This window comes from Chrysemys picta, chromosome 8, assembly GCF_011386835.1.
Source record: "Chrysemys picta bellii isolate R12L10 chromosome 8, ASM1138683v2, whole genome shotgun sequence".
NCBI lineage: Eukaryota > Metazoa > Chordata > Testudines > Emydidae > Chrysemys > Chrysemys picta.
The window spans coordinates 21,225,522-21,242,700 of NC_088798.1; the positions used below are offsets into that span (position 1 = coordinate 21,225,522).

Sequence of the window (17,179 nt, forward strand, 5' to 3'; positions counted from 1 at the left end):
TGTGGACTGATTCTTTTCTCTTAGAAGGCATTTAATTTTTTCAGGTACACACTGATTAACACAGAAAACAATTGTGTCTGTTAATTTTCTATGGAATTTGAAGAAAGTTTAAGTTCAACTATATTTTCCAGTGCAGTGCTGAAATGGGTGTTTTGTATATATGAACATGCTTAACTCCACACTTCCCCCCCCCCCCCCAATATGTAGTATTCAGTCTGTTTATATGGAATCTGGGGACTCCTGAGGACTCATGACCAACATAAAACAGAACTACATATGCTAATATGGATTGTGCTGTTAAAGCCCTAAGAATGAATGCCCTCCCTAGCCCAAAAGGAGCAGAGTGCAGCCTTGCACCATCCTCCTCCCACCACCACCACCACCACAACCTACTAGAAATCTCTTGCAGGTACAGGGTACTGCCCTACTTACACTCCTACTTCTAAGCATCCCCTCCTAAATCCTGCTGTAGGTGGCAAGGAGGGGAGTGTCACAGTTCAGAGCAAGCTTTATGTTTGTCCCCTTTTCTGGACTCTTTAGTGCACCCCCTCCATATCTTAGGTCTCAAGTCTTTAACCTCCTTGTGGTGGAATTCCCTGATTCTTCCACTCTCAGACTAGGTGCTAGGCTACAGTGCCCTAGATACCAAACATGACTGATCAGTAGATCCAACTGGGTTTTGGCTACCTGCTGTTCTTCAGTGGTGAATATCGTGACCCCACACAGCCTCCATAAAACAAAGTATTATTTAATCTTAACAGTAGGAATGCAGCATAGGATAGGAGAGAGGCTGTTTATTGTTTTAAAAAATCATCTATGTGCATATCTATCTTACCTAAAGGTTTAGATAGCCCTGTCTTACCCTGACCTCTGGAGCCCAGGGGTCAATTAGCTCCCCAATAATGTCTGGATCATCCTCCCCCTTAACTGTCAGATCCCCTCAAAGGAGTATCTATGTGTTTAAACCCTTTTGAGGTTGCTTGACCCCTTCCCTCTCCAAGGGGCTGAATCCCTCCTGCTGGAACTGGTCTGGCAGGCCCAGCAAGTGGGGGGCTGAGCCAGGGCTTCAAAGCAAATTGCTCTGCATTGTCTTTAAAGTATTTGCAGAAAGATGTGACTATCAAGAACCACACCTCCCCTTTCTGGATACATTGCCTGACAAAACTATGATTCACAATATCTGCATACAACAGATAACACCATCAATTCAAAATACCACATACATGAACTACAAGGCATAATGAGCTGCAGTGCACAGCACTGTGGAGATTCTGGGTGGCGCTGTGACCCCCCCCCCCCCCCCCCCCCCAAGGCAGCACTGGAAAGCTGGTGTAACTTACACAGGCCTCAAGGGCTTGGGAGGGCACAAAGAATCACCTTTGTCTCCCCTAGAGCAACTGGGCTGCAAGTTCTGTGCTGTGCCTCTTAGACTCTCACCCAGAGCGTATTTAATCTTTACCTCTCTTATCCTTAACTATAGAAACTAGCAGGATTAGTAAAATGCAAGTGAAACAAAAGCAGATAAAATTCCTCCCTCAAAAATGCTATATTTTATTGTGTCATTGGCATTTAGATCAACAAACTTAAGAACTGCCACCTCAGTCACTGTAAATCAAGGAATATCCTTCAGTTTCTTCCACAGTATAATCATTGGCTTTTTTGCAGCACGGTATTGTTCTTTGACCTGCCTTTTTCAAAGTGGGAGTCTCAGCCACGAATGAAAGTATGGACAATGGAGTCACTAAATCTACACTATGTACAGTAAAACCTCAGGGTTACAGACCCCTTGAGAATGGAAGTTGTCCATAACTCTGAAATGTTTGTAATTCTGAACAAAGTGTAGTTTGGGCTCCAGCAGCTGACACTCCAGGCCAGGCTCCAGTAGGCTCTGAGCTCCCTCCTCAGTGCTAGCAGCTTCCTTGCAAGCTTGTCCCCCTTCTGTCTGGAGGTGGGGAGGTAAAAACAGTACATCCCCCACTTTCTGGCCAGAGGAGAGGGGGTGAAAGCAGCACAGACCTTGGCACTGATCCTGCTCTGCTGTATCTGGCAGTCTTGGGCTGGCAGCCCCAGTATCTTCACTTCCTAGCTGTAAGTGTGTGGGGACAACAGCCCAGATGTACCTACCTTTAAGATGCAATACAGGCACAGTACTTGGTTGGATTTTTTTGGGGGGTGGGCCTCTGCTGCTGCCTGATTGGTTACTTCCAGTTTCACATGGTGTCCAGTTGACAGGTTAGTGCATAATGCTGGTGTTCTTTTCTTTAAGGTTCTACTGTACTTATTCTTCAGTTTTGCTAGTGTAAAAAAAGTCTGCTATTCTAACTCCTTACACAAGAGGGCATACTTGGCACACAAAACTACAGGCACCTGTTTTTCATACCCAGTAAACTTTGTAAAAACAAAGAGGAATCCTTGTGGCATCTTAGAGACTAACATTTATTTGGGCATAAGCTTTCGGGGGCTAAAACCCACTTCATCAGATTCATGGAGTGAAAAATACAGTAAGCAGTGTGTATCTCTCTCTCTCTCTCTCTCTCGAGAATCTCCACCCACCCACAGCTTATGCCCAAATAAATGTGTTTGTCTCTAAGGTGCCACAAGGACTCCTCTTTGTTTTTGCTCATACAGACTAACTCGGCTACCACTCTGAAACCAGTAAACTTTGTGTATTTTAACATAGGGTTTGAAACAATACTTCATTACCTGACACTAGATCATTCTGGGCTTATCTGAAGACTTTGAAGATAAAATGGTTGACCCTTTCAAGACCTGTGCTTCTCTGCGAATACCGTAGTCACTGCAGCCAGTAGTGAAAATGAATTTAATATTGTCTGTCAGCTTGGGGTGAGGAGAATACAAAGGAAAAATTGGCTATTCTCTGCATGATGTGTATACCATTGTCTTCTTCTGCCCACTGAAATCAAATGGGAGATATCACTGTAAATAGGGGCAGTATTGAGTCTAATACCTATAAAGCTCTATCAGCTCTTACCTTAAGGTAGAAGAAGTCCTTATGAATTTTCTATGTGGCCCACTTTTGAATGTCTAGGAATGTTTGTTTAATTCACTTCCCTTCTCAACTCCTTTTCTGGTTTACATGGGATCAGAGTTACCCACAATTCTTTACCACTCCTCCTGGTCGATGGCACAAGTTTGTAGGCCTTGGAGTTCCAATCCTTTTTCCTCTTTAAACCTCTTGACAGTTGTGATCAGGATTCCCAGGGAGCGACACTGAGGTTATTCAATTAGGGCAGATAATTCTCAAAGCTGGTGGATATTCCAATACTTAGATTTACCAAGCCTGCCCAAAACAACTTCTGTAATACCGTACTGGTTACCCGGAAGCCAAAACACAGTTCCCTTATAGCAACCCAGCCTTGGGCTTCTACCAAGACACCCAAGTCAAATATGATGGGGATTAGTGAAAATCTTAATCATATAAGAAAGTTCTACCAATCCCAAGGGATCGGAAGCATTACCTCCCAGGTTAATGAAGATTTCAGATCTTACCCACATACACGCTTACAGCCAATTCTTACACTAAAGTGTTTTTTTAAAGTGTATTGGTTAATACATACAGACATGTGTAGTTGATTAGTTTCATAGTAGAGATAGTGAGCACTATAGTTGCAAAGAGTTCTATCAGAATTAGTTCATAGATTATAGTCCAATATTCATATCCAGGAAGGACTGGAGATCTCAGTCTTACAACTCAAGCTTCCCCTGCATAATGCATCAAGCAGATCAGAGATAAAAAGGGATCAGGATCCAAGGTTGTTGTTTTTTTAAATACAGTTCCAGGCCTTCTCTTGACAGCTCAGAATCCTTAGGCGAACAATAGGTAATAGAGACTCTGAAGTATCAGAGGGGTAGCCGTGTTAGTCTGGATCTGTAAAAAGCAACAGAGTCCTATGACACCTTTAACAGATGAGACTCTGAAGTAGACCTATTTCCTAAGCATCACCAGTAATTAGCTACATGGATTAACATAAGCCAATTGTCCATTTTCCACCATTTGCAGGTGATTTGCTATATACTTCAGAGATCAATATAGTGATATAGGGCTACTATAAGGTGGGTGCATAACTGGCTGGATAACCGTACTCAGAGAGTTGTTATTAATGGCTCCCAATCCTAATTGAAAGGAATAACAAGTGGGATTCCACAGGGTTCTGTTCAATATCTTCATTAACAACTTGGATATTGGCATAGAAAGTACGCTTATTAAGTTTGCGGATGATACCAAACTGGGAGGGATTGCAACTGCTTTGGAGGACAGGGTCATAATTCAAAATGATCTGGACAAATTGGAGAAATGGTCTGAGGTAAACAGGATGAAGTTTAACAAAGACAAATGCAAAGTGCTCCACTTAGGAAGGAAAAATCAGTTTCACACATACAGAATGGGAAAAGACTGTCTAGGAAGGAGTACGGCAGAAAGGGATCTAGGGGTTATAGTGGACCACAAGCTAAATATGAGTCAACAGTGTGATGCTGTTGCAAAAAAAAAGCAAACACGATTCTGGGTTGTATTAACAGGTGTGTTGTGAGCAAGACATGAGAAGTCATTCCTCTACTCTGCTCTGCTTAGGCCTCAGCTGGAGTATTGTGTCCAGTTCTGGGCACCGCATTTCAAGAAAGATGTGGAGAAATTGGAGAGGGTCCAGAAAAGAGCAACAAGAATGATTAGAGGTCTTGAGAACATGACCTGTGAAGGAAGGCTGAAAGAATTGGGTTTGTTTAGTTTGGAAAAAGAGAAGACTGAGAGGGGACATGATAGCAGTTTTCAGGTATCTAAAAGGGTGTCATAAGGAGGAGGGAGAAAACTTGTTCACCTTAGCCTCTAAGGATAGAGCAAGAAGCAATGGGCTTAAACTGCAGCAAGGGAGGTCTAGGTTGGACATTAGGAAAAAGTTCCTAACTGTCAGGGGGTTAAACACTGGAATAAATTGCCTAGGGAGGTTGTGGAATCTCCATCTCTGGAGATATTTAAGAGTAGGTTAGATAAATGTCTATCAGGGATGGTCTAGACAGTATTTGGTCCTGCCATGCGGGCAGGGGACTGGACTCAATGACCTCTCGAGGTCCCTTCCAGTCCTAGAATCTATATTTACAGTTCATGTAACTGTTAAGCTCTCATTTTGATCTCTGAATTAATAGATTACAGCATAGACAGGAACTGTTTGGTTACATTAACCTCTAACAAAATATATAAATAAAAATAAATAAAAACACAAAAATACAAACATTATCTACCAATATGGCCCTAAAGGTTGAATTTGGGTCATTATCCTGCAGGATTCTTAATCCTGTATAGCAGTGTGTCACAACAGTCTTTCCATCATATCCTTGATTTTCCACCTCCTTTCTTGCTGTCCAGTTCCTGCCATTGTCTCTTTGCTGGTCATTCTTCTCCCATTCTTATCCATATGTCCAGCTCGCCTCAAACTTGTACTCTCCAGCCTGTCATTGAAAGGCCCAAGTTCATCTTCCTCCTAATTTCTTCCATGCTCACTCTATCTACCCTCCTCTAGCCTTCCATTCTCCCCAGTATATCATTTTCTACTACTTGTACCTTCTTTTCTTCCTTCTCTGTAAGATCCACAATTTCCAAATCATAGATCAGGCAGGGACAGACACATGCAGCATATACTTTTTCTTTCAGTTTGTAACTTAATTGCTGGTCTCAATACTCCTACCACGTTTTTCACTGCCACCCATGAACATTGGGTTCTTATTGTCAGTTCTCCAAATCTCTCTCCAGTGGCACTAAGTATACTTTCCAAGCATGGGCTCCAGGTTTGTATAATTTTTGGTGGTGCCCAGAATGGGTCCAAGCAGAGCCATCTCATCCATAGGATGGGCCAAGGCAATCGCCCTGGGCCCCACCCTTTTGGGTGTCCCATGCTTCAGGGGGATGCAGGGTTCAGGGTGGCCAGGGAGGTTAGTGGGGGCCCTGGTGCCGGCAGCAGTGAGCGACCCGGCCCCAGCCCGCCCTGCCCCTCCGGCTCCTGGTGTCACTTGGGGGAGGGGGCGGAAGCTGGAAAGAGGTGGGGCGGAGGTTTGGGGAAAGGGGCAGGAAGAGGCGGGGCGGAGCAGGGATAGGAAGAGTTGGGGCAAGGGTGGGGACTGGGGGAAGGGTTGGAGTGGGGGTGGGGCAGGGGCACTTGCTGCTGCCGGCACCAGGCCCCCTGCAAACCACCCAGGCCACCCTGGACCCTGCTTCCCCCTGAAGCACGGCGTCCCACAAAGTGCGGGGCCCGAGGCAGTTGCCCTGGTCCATCCTATGGACAGGACGGCTCTGAAGATATAAGCCCAAACATTGGTGGAGCATGGGCACATGGTCCCCTATAACTCGCCACCTATGTTTCCAAGTACACAAATTCTTTCTGATTCAGCTTTCACCTGAAACTTCACTTGGTTCTTCTACCTTCCTTACTTGCATAACCTCAGTTTCTTTGAATTTACCTTCAAACCATGGTCTTTAAACACAGATATCCAGTTCCAGCAGGAAAACTTTTAGATATCACATGTTTAGACAAATACAATAAAAAGGTTGAAGGAAAGTAGTATAGGATGTTGCTTCCTTTTCCAGATGAAAACTTGGAGCTAGAGTGTCCAAAGTACCCACTGTTTTTCTTTAGCAGTTATAGTCAGGCAATATTGTACCAGATTCTCCGCTAGTACAAACGAGTGAAGTCAATGGAGCTATGTAGATTTATTCTAGTTGATGCCCCATTGACTTAATTGGAGCTATGCTAGTTTTCACTATCTGAAGATCTGGGCTTTTGATGTGTAGATTAAGTAGAGACGATCACAAAACTGCCGTTCAAAAAATAGTCACCACTCCTACAGAGCTGGCAGATAATTAGTTATTTAATAAACCCCCTAATGGGTCTGCACAGAGACTATTTTTCTTTTCGTTCAGGGCCATTATGACTCATGCCTCAGTTCCTGAAGAGGAGAGAGAGGTTCTTGGGATCAATGATACTTTGATTCGCCTGTCAATTGGTTTGGAGGATGCACAAGATATACTGGAAGATCTGGAGCAAGCTTTGAAAGCAGCAGTAAGTCATCTAATCCTTAGTGCCTCTTGTTTAGAAAAATGATTTTCCTTTTGCATTTTACTTATTGCTTTTCAAACTAATGGTGTATGGTATCGTTCACCATTTATCTTAAATCAGTGGAATACATTTACTTTCAGATAACTAACACAAGTGCGTTATCATAAACCTATCATCTTACTTAATATTTTTAATCTGACTGCATTTTGGGTTTTTGAATTTCCATGATTAGTATCCTGTTTACATATCCTCTGCAACATCCTGTTTAAAAAAAAAAAAAAAAGGGATATCTATAGATTTCTAATATGTATGATACACCTCTACCCAGTGATGAGCTGCCAAAATCTTAACAACCGGTTCCCTATAAAAAGGTTCTGATTTAAGGGATGTTCCACAGTAAGTATTTTTTTGTACCTTTCTCCATAAGAAATGGCAATGCATTGAGTCATCATTGGGAGTTCTACTTAACAACAACAACAAACAACAAAACAGAACAAAACAAAACCAAAAACCAAACAAACAACACATTTTTTACATGTTTATCAGGGATCGGCGAAGAACAGATCAGTGATTGATACAAAGGAGAAAAATAATCTTATAATTTATGTTTTAAAATGGCCCATTGGACAAAACAAAACCCTACATGTTCACACAGAGTTTAGGTTTTGATGCAAGTTCTGCTAGAGCTTTTTTTGAGTAGGTGAAACAGGGCTGCAGCTGCAGGAGAGTGGAGGGACATTTCCCCCCCCCCCCCCCCCCCCCCCATTCTGAATAGTGTTGTTAGTTTATGAAATGGAAACACTAGTAATACAGGACTGTAGTATAGGATAACAGCCACCGGGCTAGAAAAAAGAAAGCGCCCTATTATTTTTTAGTAAAGCACAGACCACAGTTTTCCTCATAACATAGAATTGTTGGTCATGAGTATTTTAATAATTATAAAACATTGTCCCTATAATGGAAATTATATATTTTTTTAAATTGCAAAAATATACAACTTTCTCCCAACGGCTGCCTACCTCCCAAGTAACCAGTGGACACTATTTAATTAGAAAGCTTGCAAGCAGATTTGGCTCTTTAGGCTGCCTCTCTGTCCCCTCTAGCTTTCTTCCCCCCTCCCCCCCCCCCAATAATTGCAAGGTAGCTGTTGATGTTTTTCTTACACCCGACAAAAGGTTGGAGCATTGCTGAGCTCCTGCCGCTTGGCCCGCCGGCTCTGAGCGGGAGGAGCTCAGCCCCGGAGACATCCTCGTGGGGCCGGGGGCCCCTGCAAGGCCCAGGGCCTGGGGAAAATTGCCCCACTTGCCCCCCCCCCCCCGGGTGGCCCTGGAGCTCACAGTCCCCCCGTCCCCCCCCACACACACACACCTTGCCTGCAGTCGCTCAAAGCAGCAGGACTCAGGAGCTGAACTGCCCAGCTGCTGGCAGCTCGGCATGCTGCAGCTCTGCGGAGGGGGGGAGGGGCTGGGGGGAGCCTCGGCCTCCCCAGCTGGGACTCCTGGGAGCTCAGATGGGGGACAGGACGGTCCCGTGGGCCGGATGTGGCCCACGGACTGGAGTTGTTTGCCCACCCGCCCGCCCCTTAACAGCCGGTTCTACACCGGCGTCTAATTTTAACAACCGTTCGCAAGTGGGAACCGGCTCCAGCTCACCACTGCCTCTACCCCGATATAACGCTGTCCTCAGGAGCCAAAAAAATCTTACCGCCTTAGAGGTGAAATCGCGTTATATCGAACTTGCTTTGATCCGCCGGAGCACGCAGCCCCGCCCCCCCGGAGTTTCTTTACTGCGTTATATCCGAATTTGTGTTATATCGGGTCGCGTTATATCGGGGTAGAGGTGTACTTAGAAGCTGGCAGTAATAGTAATGACTTTTGATTGGTAATGCTTAGGCATAGAAGTGGTTAACAAGTTTATGCACTTCTAATAAGGACAATGGCTGCTCCCTGTAAAGTAATCAAATGCAGGAAATAATTGGCTGGTAACTTCTCTTTTTCTTGAAGCTAGTGAATTTATTCTTAATTCTTGAAAATTAAGCTCTATGAAGAGTTCAAACCTTACATACCACCAGAGGTGTCTCAAAGAAATTAATTTTTTTTGCGATATCATGCCATTTGCATTCCTTCAGCATAGGTCCCCTAAAACACACACAAGGAAAAAAAGGCAACAGCAATTGATAAATATTACTTGCTTCTTCTATGAACTTGCACAAAATAGTACTCTCCTTTGCATGGTTGGCATGGTGAATGATGCCTGCTCTCAACAAATATAGTGTTCTCTGCAAGCTCTCCTAATAGAATGGACCAGGCATAACTGCCTAATCTAAAGCAGAGACACTTATCTTTGAGTTGGAGCACCAATCTGGAGGTGCATAATTAAAAAAATTGCAGCATGAAGTCCTAATATTGCATTTTAGTGTTCTCATCATGGTGCTAAGGCGGAACTCAGCTGGTCTGTTTTGTCACACATTGCTACAATACAAGAAAGGCACAGCTATGTTAGGATGGCATGCCCTGACACCTTTACTCTCCTATCCTATGAAGTAGCAAATCATAGAAATGTGGGGCTACAAGGGACCTCAGAAGGTCATCTAGTCCAGCTCCCTGTGCTGAGGCGAGATGAAGTATATGTAGACCATCCCTGACAGATGTTTGTCTAGTCCAGTGTTTATCAAACTTTGTGCTGGTGACCCCATTTAGACTTAAGAAAAATCGTGACCCCCCCCCCCCACCTTCAGCCTTGCTCGGGGCTCTGGGCTTCAGCCCTGGTGACCCCATCAAAACAGAGTCACGAACCACAGTTTGAGAACCTCTGGTCTAATCTATTCATAAAAACTTCCACTGACCAGGGTACCACAACCTCCCTTGGAAGCCTGTTCCAGTGCTTGACTATCCTGTAGTTTTTCCCCTAATAGGTAATTTAAGTCTCCCGTGATGCAGATTAAGCCAATTACTACTTGTCCTACTTTCATTAAACATGGAAAACAATTGACCACCATCTTCTTTAAGATCCCTTATCATATTTGATGTCTGTTTTCAGGTCTCCCTCAGTCTTCTCGAGACTAAACATATCCAGCTTAACCTTTCCTCCTAGGTCAGGTTTTCTAAACCTTGTAACAGTTTTTTGTTGCTGTCCTCTGGACTCTCTCTAGTTTGTTCACATATTTCTTAAAGTATGGCATCCAAAACTGAACACTACTCCGGCTGAGACCTCTCCAGTGTGGAATAGAGGGGGACAGCTCCATCGTGTGTCTTACATGCAGCACTTCCTGTTAATACACCCCAGAATGACATTAGCCTTTTTTGCAACTGAATCACATTGCTGGCTCATTCAATTTGAGATCTACTATAGCTCCCAGATCTTTTTCTGCACTACTATTGCCTAGACAGTTATTCCCCATTTTGTAGTTATGCATTTGATTTTTCCTTCCTAAGCATAGTGCTTTGCACTTGCCTTTATTGAATTTCTTCTTGTTCATTTCATACCAGTTGTCCAATTTGTCAAGCTGGTCTTGAATTCTAATCCTGTCCACCGGAGTGGTTGCAACCCTTCCCAGCTTGGTGTCACCTGCAGATTGTAAGAATGCTCTCCACTCTATTATCCAAGTCATTAATGAAAATGTTGACTAGTACAGGACTCAGGACTGACCCCTGCAGAACCCCACCAGAGAACCATTGGTAGTTACTCTTTGAGTATGGTCTTTCAACCAGTTAATAGTAATTTCATCTAAACCACATTCCCTAGTTTCTTTATGTGGGATTGTGTCAAAAATCCTTACTAAAAATCAAAATGTCACACCTACTGCTTCCCCCCATCCATTTGGCCAGCAACACTGTCAATGAGGTTGGTTTGGCATGATTTGTTTTGCTGGCTATTACTTAAACCCTGTTATCTTCTAGATGCTTACAAATTGATTCATAATTTGTTCAAATATCTTTCCAGATTTCAAAGTTAGGGTGATTGTTCTATAATTGCCTTGCTCTTCTTTGTTCTTTTTAAAGATAGGTACAGTATTTGCCCTTGTCACAGGGCCAGTACACCCCACCCCCTGGAGGTGGGGCAAGGGCAGGGTAGGCTCAGGGTTAAAGCTAATAGGACTCCCCTGGATTACAGGGAAGCTTGGCCCAACGGCCAGAGTCAATAGGACTCCCTTGGGATGCATGACCTAATAGCCAAAGTCAGAGGGGTTCCCCTTGGCTGTGGGGACGCACAGCCTAATGGCCAGTCAGTGGGAGGTGGTTTGGTGGGCCACCCCCCAAAGGGGGCAGCCAGGTAGGGGGACCCAGGCCCTCCCTGGTCCAAGCTCAGGGCCCTGGTAGTGGTGAATGGGTTCACCACTAAGTCAGCGGGGAATCCGTCCGTAACATGCTGACTGCTGCCAGGACACTGGCTCGTCCCTCCCTGGGCTACTTCCTACCGTGACTCTTGCAGTTGAAATCGTGGTGTCTTGGGAGTCTCTGGGCTCCTCAGGTGGAGTCTCCCTGGGGACTCGGCATCTCCTGTGATCTGGAATTCTGGCTACTCCTCAGCTGACGCAGGCAAGCTGTCTCCTTCCTCCTTGGCAGCCAGCTGAGACTGAGCTAGGCTGCTCCCTTTTATACTGTAGCAGCAGCAGTTGGAGAATGCCCAGTAGGGTCGGCGAGGTGTGGCTTTTGCTGCCAAGAACACTGCTTTAACCCCTTCCTCTCCAGTGTGGGGCCAGTACACCCCATCACAGCCCTCCTCTGGGACCTCACCCATGAGTTCTCAAAAATAATCGCTAATGATTCTGAGATTGCTTCAGTATCCTAGAGTGAATTTCATCAGGCTCTGACTATCTGAATACATCTAACATATCTAAATATTTCTATAACCAGTTCTTACCCTATTTTGGTTTGTGTTAATTTTTGTTAAGCATCTTTTTAATGAAGACTGAAGCAACTAGGCATTATACACTTTTGCCTTCTTTGTGTCATCCATTATTATCTCCCCTTCCCCATGGACTTTTCCTTTTGTCTCTCTTGTTCTAATGAACAGCTCTGCAATACTAGAGAACACCACAATATAATTATATCATGCTTGTCTTCTGTTACTGCAGGTCCCAGAGCATATGGTTCGCAACTAGGAATCTTAAGACCTGAAATTGGAAGCTGATCACTACACAGCTAAGACACCCAGAGAAGATTAAATGAAAAGCCAAACCACTGATAAGTTTCTTTGGATTTGCCTTTAAAAGTGAAAGGCGAAAGGAGGGGAAAAAAAAAAAAAACCCACCACAAACCACACCCAAACGTATAGTCAAAGTTTAGATACCTAAGCAGTCTTTGTTTTTTTAGCTTTGCTCTCCAGTGACTCAACATGGGTCATAAATATGTGCACAAAACTTAGGCTTTCAGATGTGTCATCCTCTTGTTCCTCCTGCTCTTATGACTTGAAACGTCACTCTCCTTTCTGACAGAAGCTTGTTGATCTGAGAGCAGCTGTGATGTACACACAAGAGTATTATGTCCAGATCTCAAATATTAAAAATTGGGGGGGGGGGGGTGTTATGCTGTACAATGGTGAGTGCATGCTGCAGTTATGTTGGCACAGGCTGTTTCTTTCATCATCCATACTGTAGAATTTAAAAATAAAATATTTTATGTCTAACAAAGTATATTTTGAATGGTGTAGGATCAAACTCAGACTCTTTGGATGAGAATATCAAATCTGGTTTGATTTTGTGCAACACTGAACATTTTAAAGTCATACCTGATACTGTACTGTAATTTTCTGAAGATGATTTGACAGGTAAAAGCAGGATTTAGTCTGAAATTTTTAATGGAATGTGTTATACTTGAGAACAATTTCAGTCTTAACTCCTGTCTTACCAACATAGTATTTTTCTGTATGCTTGAATTTCTAAAGTGAATAATTTAATGAAAGGGGAAATTAAATGGGGCATTTGTCAGACAGACTACAATGATAATTTTAAAAACATTAAAATTTTCACAAAGCAAATGAAATCTAGACTTAGTTTTTAAAAGAAAAACCTAATATTACACCACATACTAGTTCTCTGGCTTTTTAAAATCCTCTATTTTTTAATCTAACATTAAGTTGTTTAGAATGTTCTGTATGAATTGTAAGTGGTACATATTAGTGAATAAAATGAATGGGACAAAGCTGGCGTTCTTTGATCAATGCAGCCTTTTTATAGCGGTAAGCTCTTATCAATATTTTACTATGTTGTCATTTTTATTGAAATCTCACACTTGAATCTTCACTATGGCTTGACAAGATTGGAAGTTAGGATGGAGAAGGGTTTATTCTGATGCATTCCCACATTGTGGGTAGGTTTCACTGACGTTAACATTTACCTTTTAGAAGGTAGCTAGAAACTTTTTTCAAATAAAAGCTTATATTGAGCAGAAAGCAGCAAAACTAGTTTAAGAAATTTTTTTTGAAATTGCCAAGTCTATTTACTGGCATCCTTTTTTATACAGTATCCTTGCTAAATAATCCACTGAAGTGGCCTATAGCATCTCAAAAGGTCAAGAAAATACAAACATGGGTGGGTTATTCACAGAGTTCCCTTGAAGTGCAGGGGGGAGGGAGTGAGAGAGGGGGAGAGAAGAGAAGAGTGTTCTCTGGTGCTTGGGGAGCAATGAAAAAGAGGGGGGAAAATACTTCATACCCCTCCCCCCCCCCAAAAAAAAAAAAAAGAACTGTAGCTGATTTGTACAAAAAGTGTCTTCACTTCCATAAGGTAATGGTTATGGAATGTAGAGATGAAAATGGTTAAGTAATACTTGTATTTGTTTTTGGTTGACATCAACTCCAACAGATGAGAATTGCACACTTTGGCAGTATAGCCGCAATTGCCAAGGAAAAAAGCCAGTTTCCCTTCGGGTACTGGCACTCCAAAACAGATTCCCTGCATTTGCTATACCTTTTAAACCATCTCTGAATCTCAAATACATTGCAAGCTGGATCACACGTTCATGAAGGAAACTTGCACATCAAAAGTGAAAATCATTACCTTCTTAGTGATAGAAAGTCCAGCCTGTCAGAGGCTGTGCTACATTCTGTACAGAAAGGCAGGAAACTTTGGTCTTACTAAGAGTTCTCATTGTTGCAGTCTTTTCCTCAGAGGGCATGCTCATCCTTTGGCCATCATGCCCTTCAGCTGATCTGCTAGCAATAGTACAAGCCATCTCTCCTTTCACTATTGAAGTTATTTTGAGGGTGCCTGTCCGGCCAGTAAAATTATTGTTTTGCTAATTTTACTCCTGAGGGCATTCTGTGCCAAAAAAATTAAAATTCTGCAAATTGTCAACAACAAAAAAGTGGAGGCTCCAGCATGGCACTGGAGATCACTGTGTAGCTCCCCTATCCCAGGACATAGACTCAGTGGTGAGGCTGCATGCAACCCTGACACAGCACAAGGACTGGGCCTGCCCCTCTGTGCTAGGTGCCTGCCTGCAAAGCAGGAGCCAAGTGTGGAGGGGCTTAGTGTGGTGGGAGAATCTAGGTGTGAGTTGAGAGGGTTGTGTGTGGAGCAATCTGCGTGCTGGCAGCTCGGGGGAATCCAGATGGACAGGGTCTTGGGGGGGTTCTGGGTGTAACAATAACGTGACTCGGCAGGGGGGTCCAGGTGAAAGTGGTTGGGGCTCAGCTGGGGGGGGGGGAGGGTCAGTGTGGGGGGCCCAGATGCTGGGGGAATGAGGCTCAATGGGGTTGGGATCCAGGTGCAGGTGGTTGGGGGGAGAGATCCAGGTGTGGGTAGCTTGTGGGGGTGGTCCAGGAGGAGTGGGGCTCATTTGGGGGGGCAGGGAGAGAATCAGGGTGCAGAAGGGTCTGGATGTATGGATGGGTGCATACCATCCATACATGCACTGTACAGGGATCTCTCCCCCTGCAGCTGAGGAGCAATGGGTGCAGGAAGCGTGGGGGGGCAGGGGAGGGAGAAAGAGAGGGTTGCAGAGCTTCCTACAACTGGGGGAGAAATTTGGGTGGGTCTGACCCAGCCCCAGATGCCGTGCAGGGGAAGAGGAAGTCCCATCCTCACCAGCCCAGCTGGGACTAGCAGCTAAGCCTGGCGCAGGGTAGGAGCCACCAGCCATGTTTTCCCCAGTTCCGCCTGCACCCGACAGTGATTTACCTCTCTGCCGGCTGCCCTGGGCACCCGAAACATACTGCTGGAGAGAGTTGTAGGACCGCTTTTGTGGCTGCCCTGTCAGAAAGTCATTTTTCTGCAGGGAAATGAATCAGCAGGGGACATAAATTCTGTGCATGTGCAGTGGCGCAGAATTCCCCCAGGAGTAACAGTCACACCTAAGATGTGCCAGACACTAAAGATGTACAAGAGAAATCAGTCCTTTCCGCAAGAGCTCACAATCTTTAAAGACAGATACAAAAATTAGGGGGAAGGGAATCAACATACAAGCAACACCTCTTGACACACCTTATTCAATTTTTTGTGTATTAAAACTATCCACAACTGCCCCTCTCCCTAGCCAGAAGTTTTACTTCCTATATATGTCCATAATTTCATAGGTTTTCACATCAGCAGTATGGCATCTAAGCACAGGATACGTAAATTAATGCAATAGCCATCATAGGCCCTATACATGGTACCATGAAATTCAGTGGGGTTCTGTGCAGGTCCAGCCATACAGAATGAATTGCCGGGGCTGGGTAATATACTCTACCACTGCAAGGGAATAAATGGTATGTGAGGAGGTTTAGAAGCATAAGAGTGAAGCCATTACAGCATAAATAAAGCCTGATTTGGTCTTCACCTGCTCCATGTTGAGCCACAAAAATGATTCAAGGGTCAGAGAAGATGCCTTACAGTGAGATACTTAAAGAGCTCAATCTGTTTACCTTATGAAAAAGAAGATTGAGAAGTGTCTTAATTATACCTTCATAGGAAGAATTTGCTGGGTATGAACAGGCTCTTTAATCTAGTGGAGAAAGGCATAAGAACTAATGGCTGGAAGCTGAAGCCAGAGAAATTCAAATTGGAAATGAGGCAAAAAAGTGTCCACCAGTGAAGGTGATGAACCATTGGAAGAAACTACCAAGGAAAGCGATGGATTCTCAATTTTTTGATTTCTTCCGAGCAAGACTGGATGCCTTTCCGGAAGAAATGTTTTAGTCAATCACAAATTATTGGGCTGCATACAGGAGTAACTGGGTGAAATGTAAGGGACTCTGATATACAGGAGGTCAATCTAGATGGTTTAATGGTTCCTCCTGACCTTAAGCTCTATGAATCTCTATAGTATGCATCTTCATTCTTGATAGGAGTATAGCACAGTGGTTTCCTGCATTCTGTTAGGTGACTGGGTTTAGGTCATGACTCCATGAGTAACTATAATACAAATTATTTCATTGTCTAAGTGTCTATCCAATCATGGAGCATGCCCCCATTGTGCTAGGCAATATACAAACAGAACAAAAAGGCACCTTTTGCTCCAAGGAGCTTGCAATCTAATACCCCAATCCTACAAACTCTTACGCACGTGCTTAGTTTTACCATGAGCTCCCAGGACTGCTGGCTGACCAAGATGCTAAGGAGTTGCTGGGGCTGCTGCTGTTTCATTGATTTCAATGCAAATACTCGCAGTAGTTAAGTATGTGCACAAATGTTTGTAGGATTGGCGCCTAAGTATGTCTATATAAGAATACAAAGCATCCTGTTTTCCTCCACTCAAGTATCCCATTTAAAAAGAGCCTGGAAGAAAACACTTGACACTTCCGCTGAAAACATGTTTAGAAATTCTGGAGACCTCTATCCTTCAGGCAAGTGGTTGTTGAAATCCAGCTTATATAGGGAGATACCTGAGGTGGTGTTAAGTCATCAGTGTACCTAGAGCACACCTGAGTCCCATCTACAACTGGAAAGAAGGCAAATTCTAAGATGCAGTTTGTGGGGGGATGGAGGGACAGGACAAAGAAGACAGTCAAGTTTGAAATAAGGGCTGTAGCAAAGTGAGTGTATGAAATGTTTTGCAGCACACTGGGATGCAAAGACGGTAAAGGCTTAAACATTCTGCTGTTTGTTTGTTTAGCAATCAATGTGGGAACCTTTAAAATTAATGACTTGATTTATAAACTTCTAGTGCTGCAGTAAAGCAGTTCTGTGTTTA

General features: G+C 43.8%; 1 protein-coding gene across 4 annotated transcripts in view; it reads left to right on the forward strand.

Moving 5' to 3' along the window:
• Positions 1-13,207, forward strand: part of CTH (cystathionine gamma-lyase) — a 76,486-nt gene extending 63,279 nt beyond the window's left edge. For all 4 annotated transcript variants that reach the window (XM_065554035.1, XM_005285505.5, XM_065554036.1 and 1 more), the window contains 2 exons: positions 6,929-7,067; positions 12,142-13,207. In XM_065554035.1, coding sequence (XP_065410107.1) covers positions 6,929-7,067; positions 12,142-12,168 — 166 coding nt within the window. In that variant the 3' untranslated portion in view covers positions 12,169-13,207. The remainder of the gene's footprint in view (positions 1-6,928; positions 7,068-12,141) is intronic.
• Positions 13,208-17,179: the final 3,972 nt, after the last annotated feature.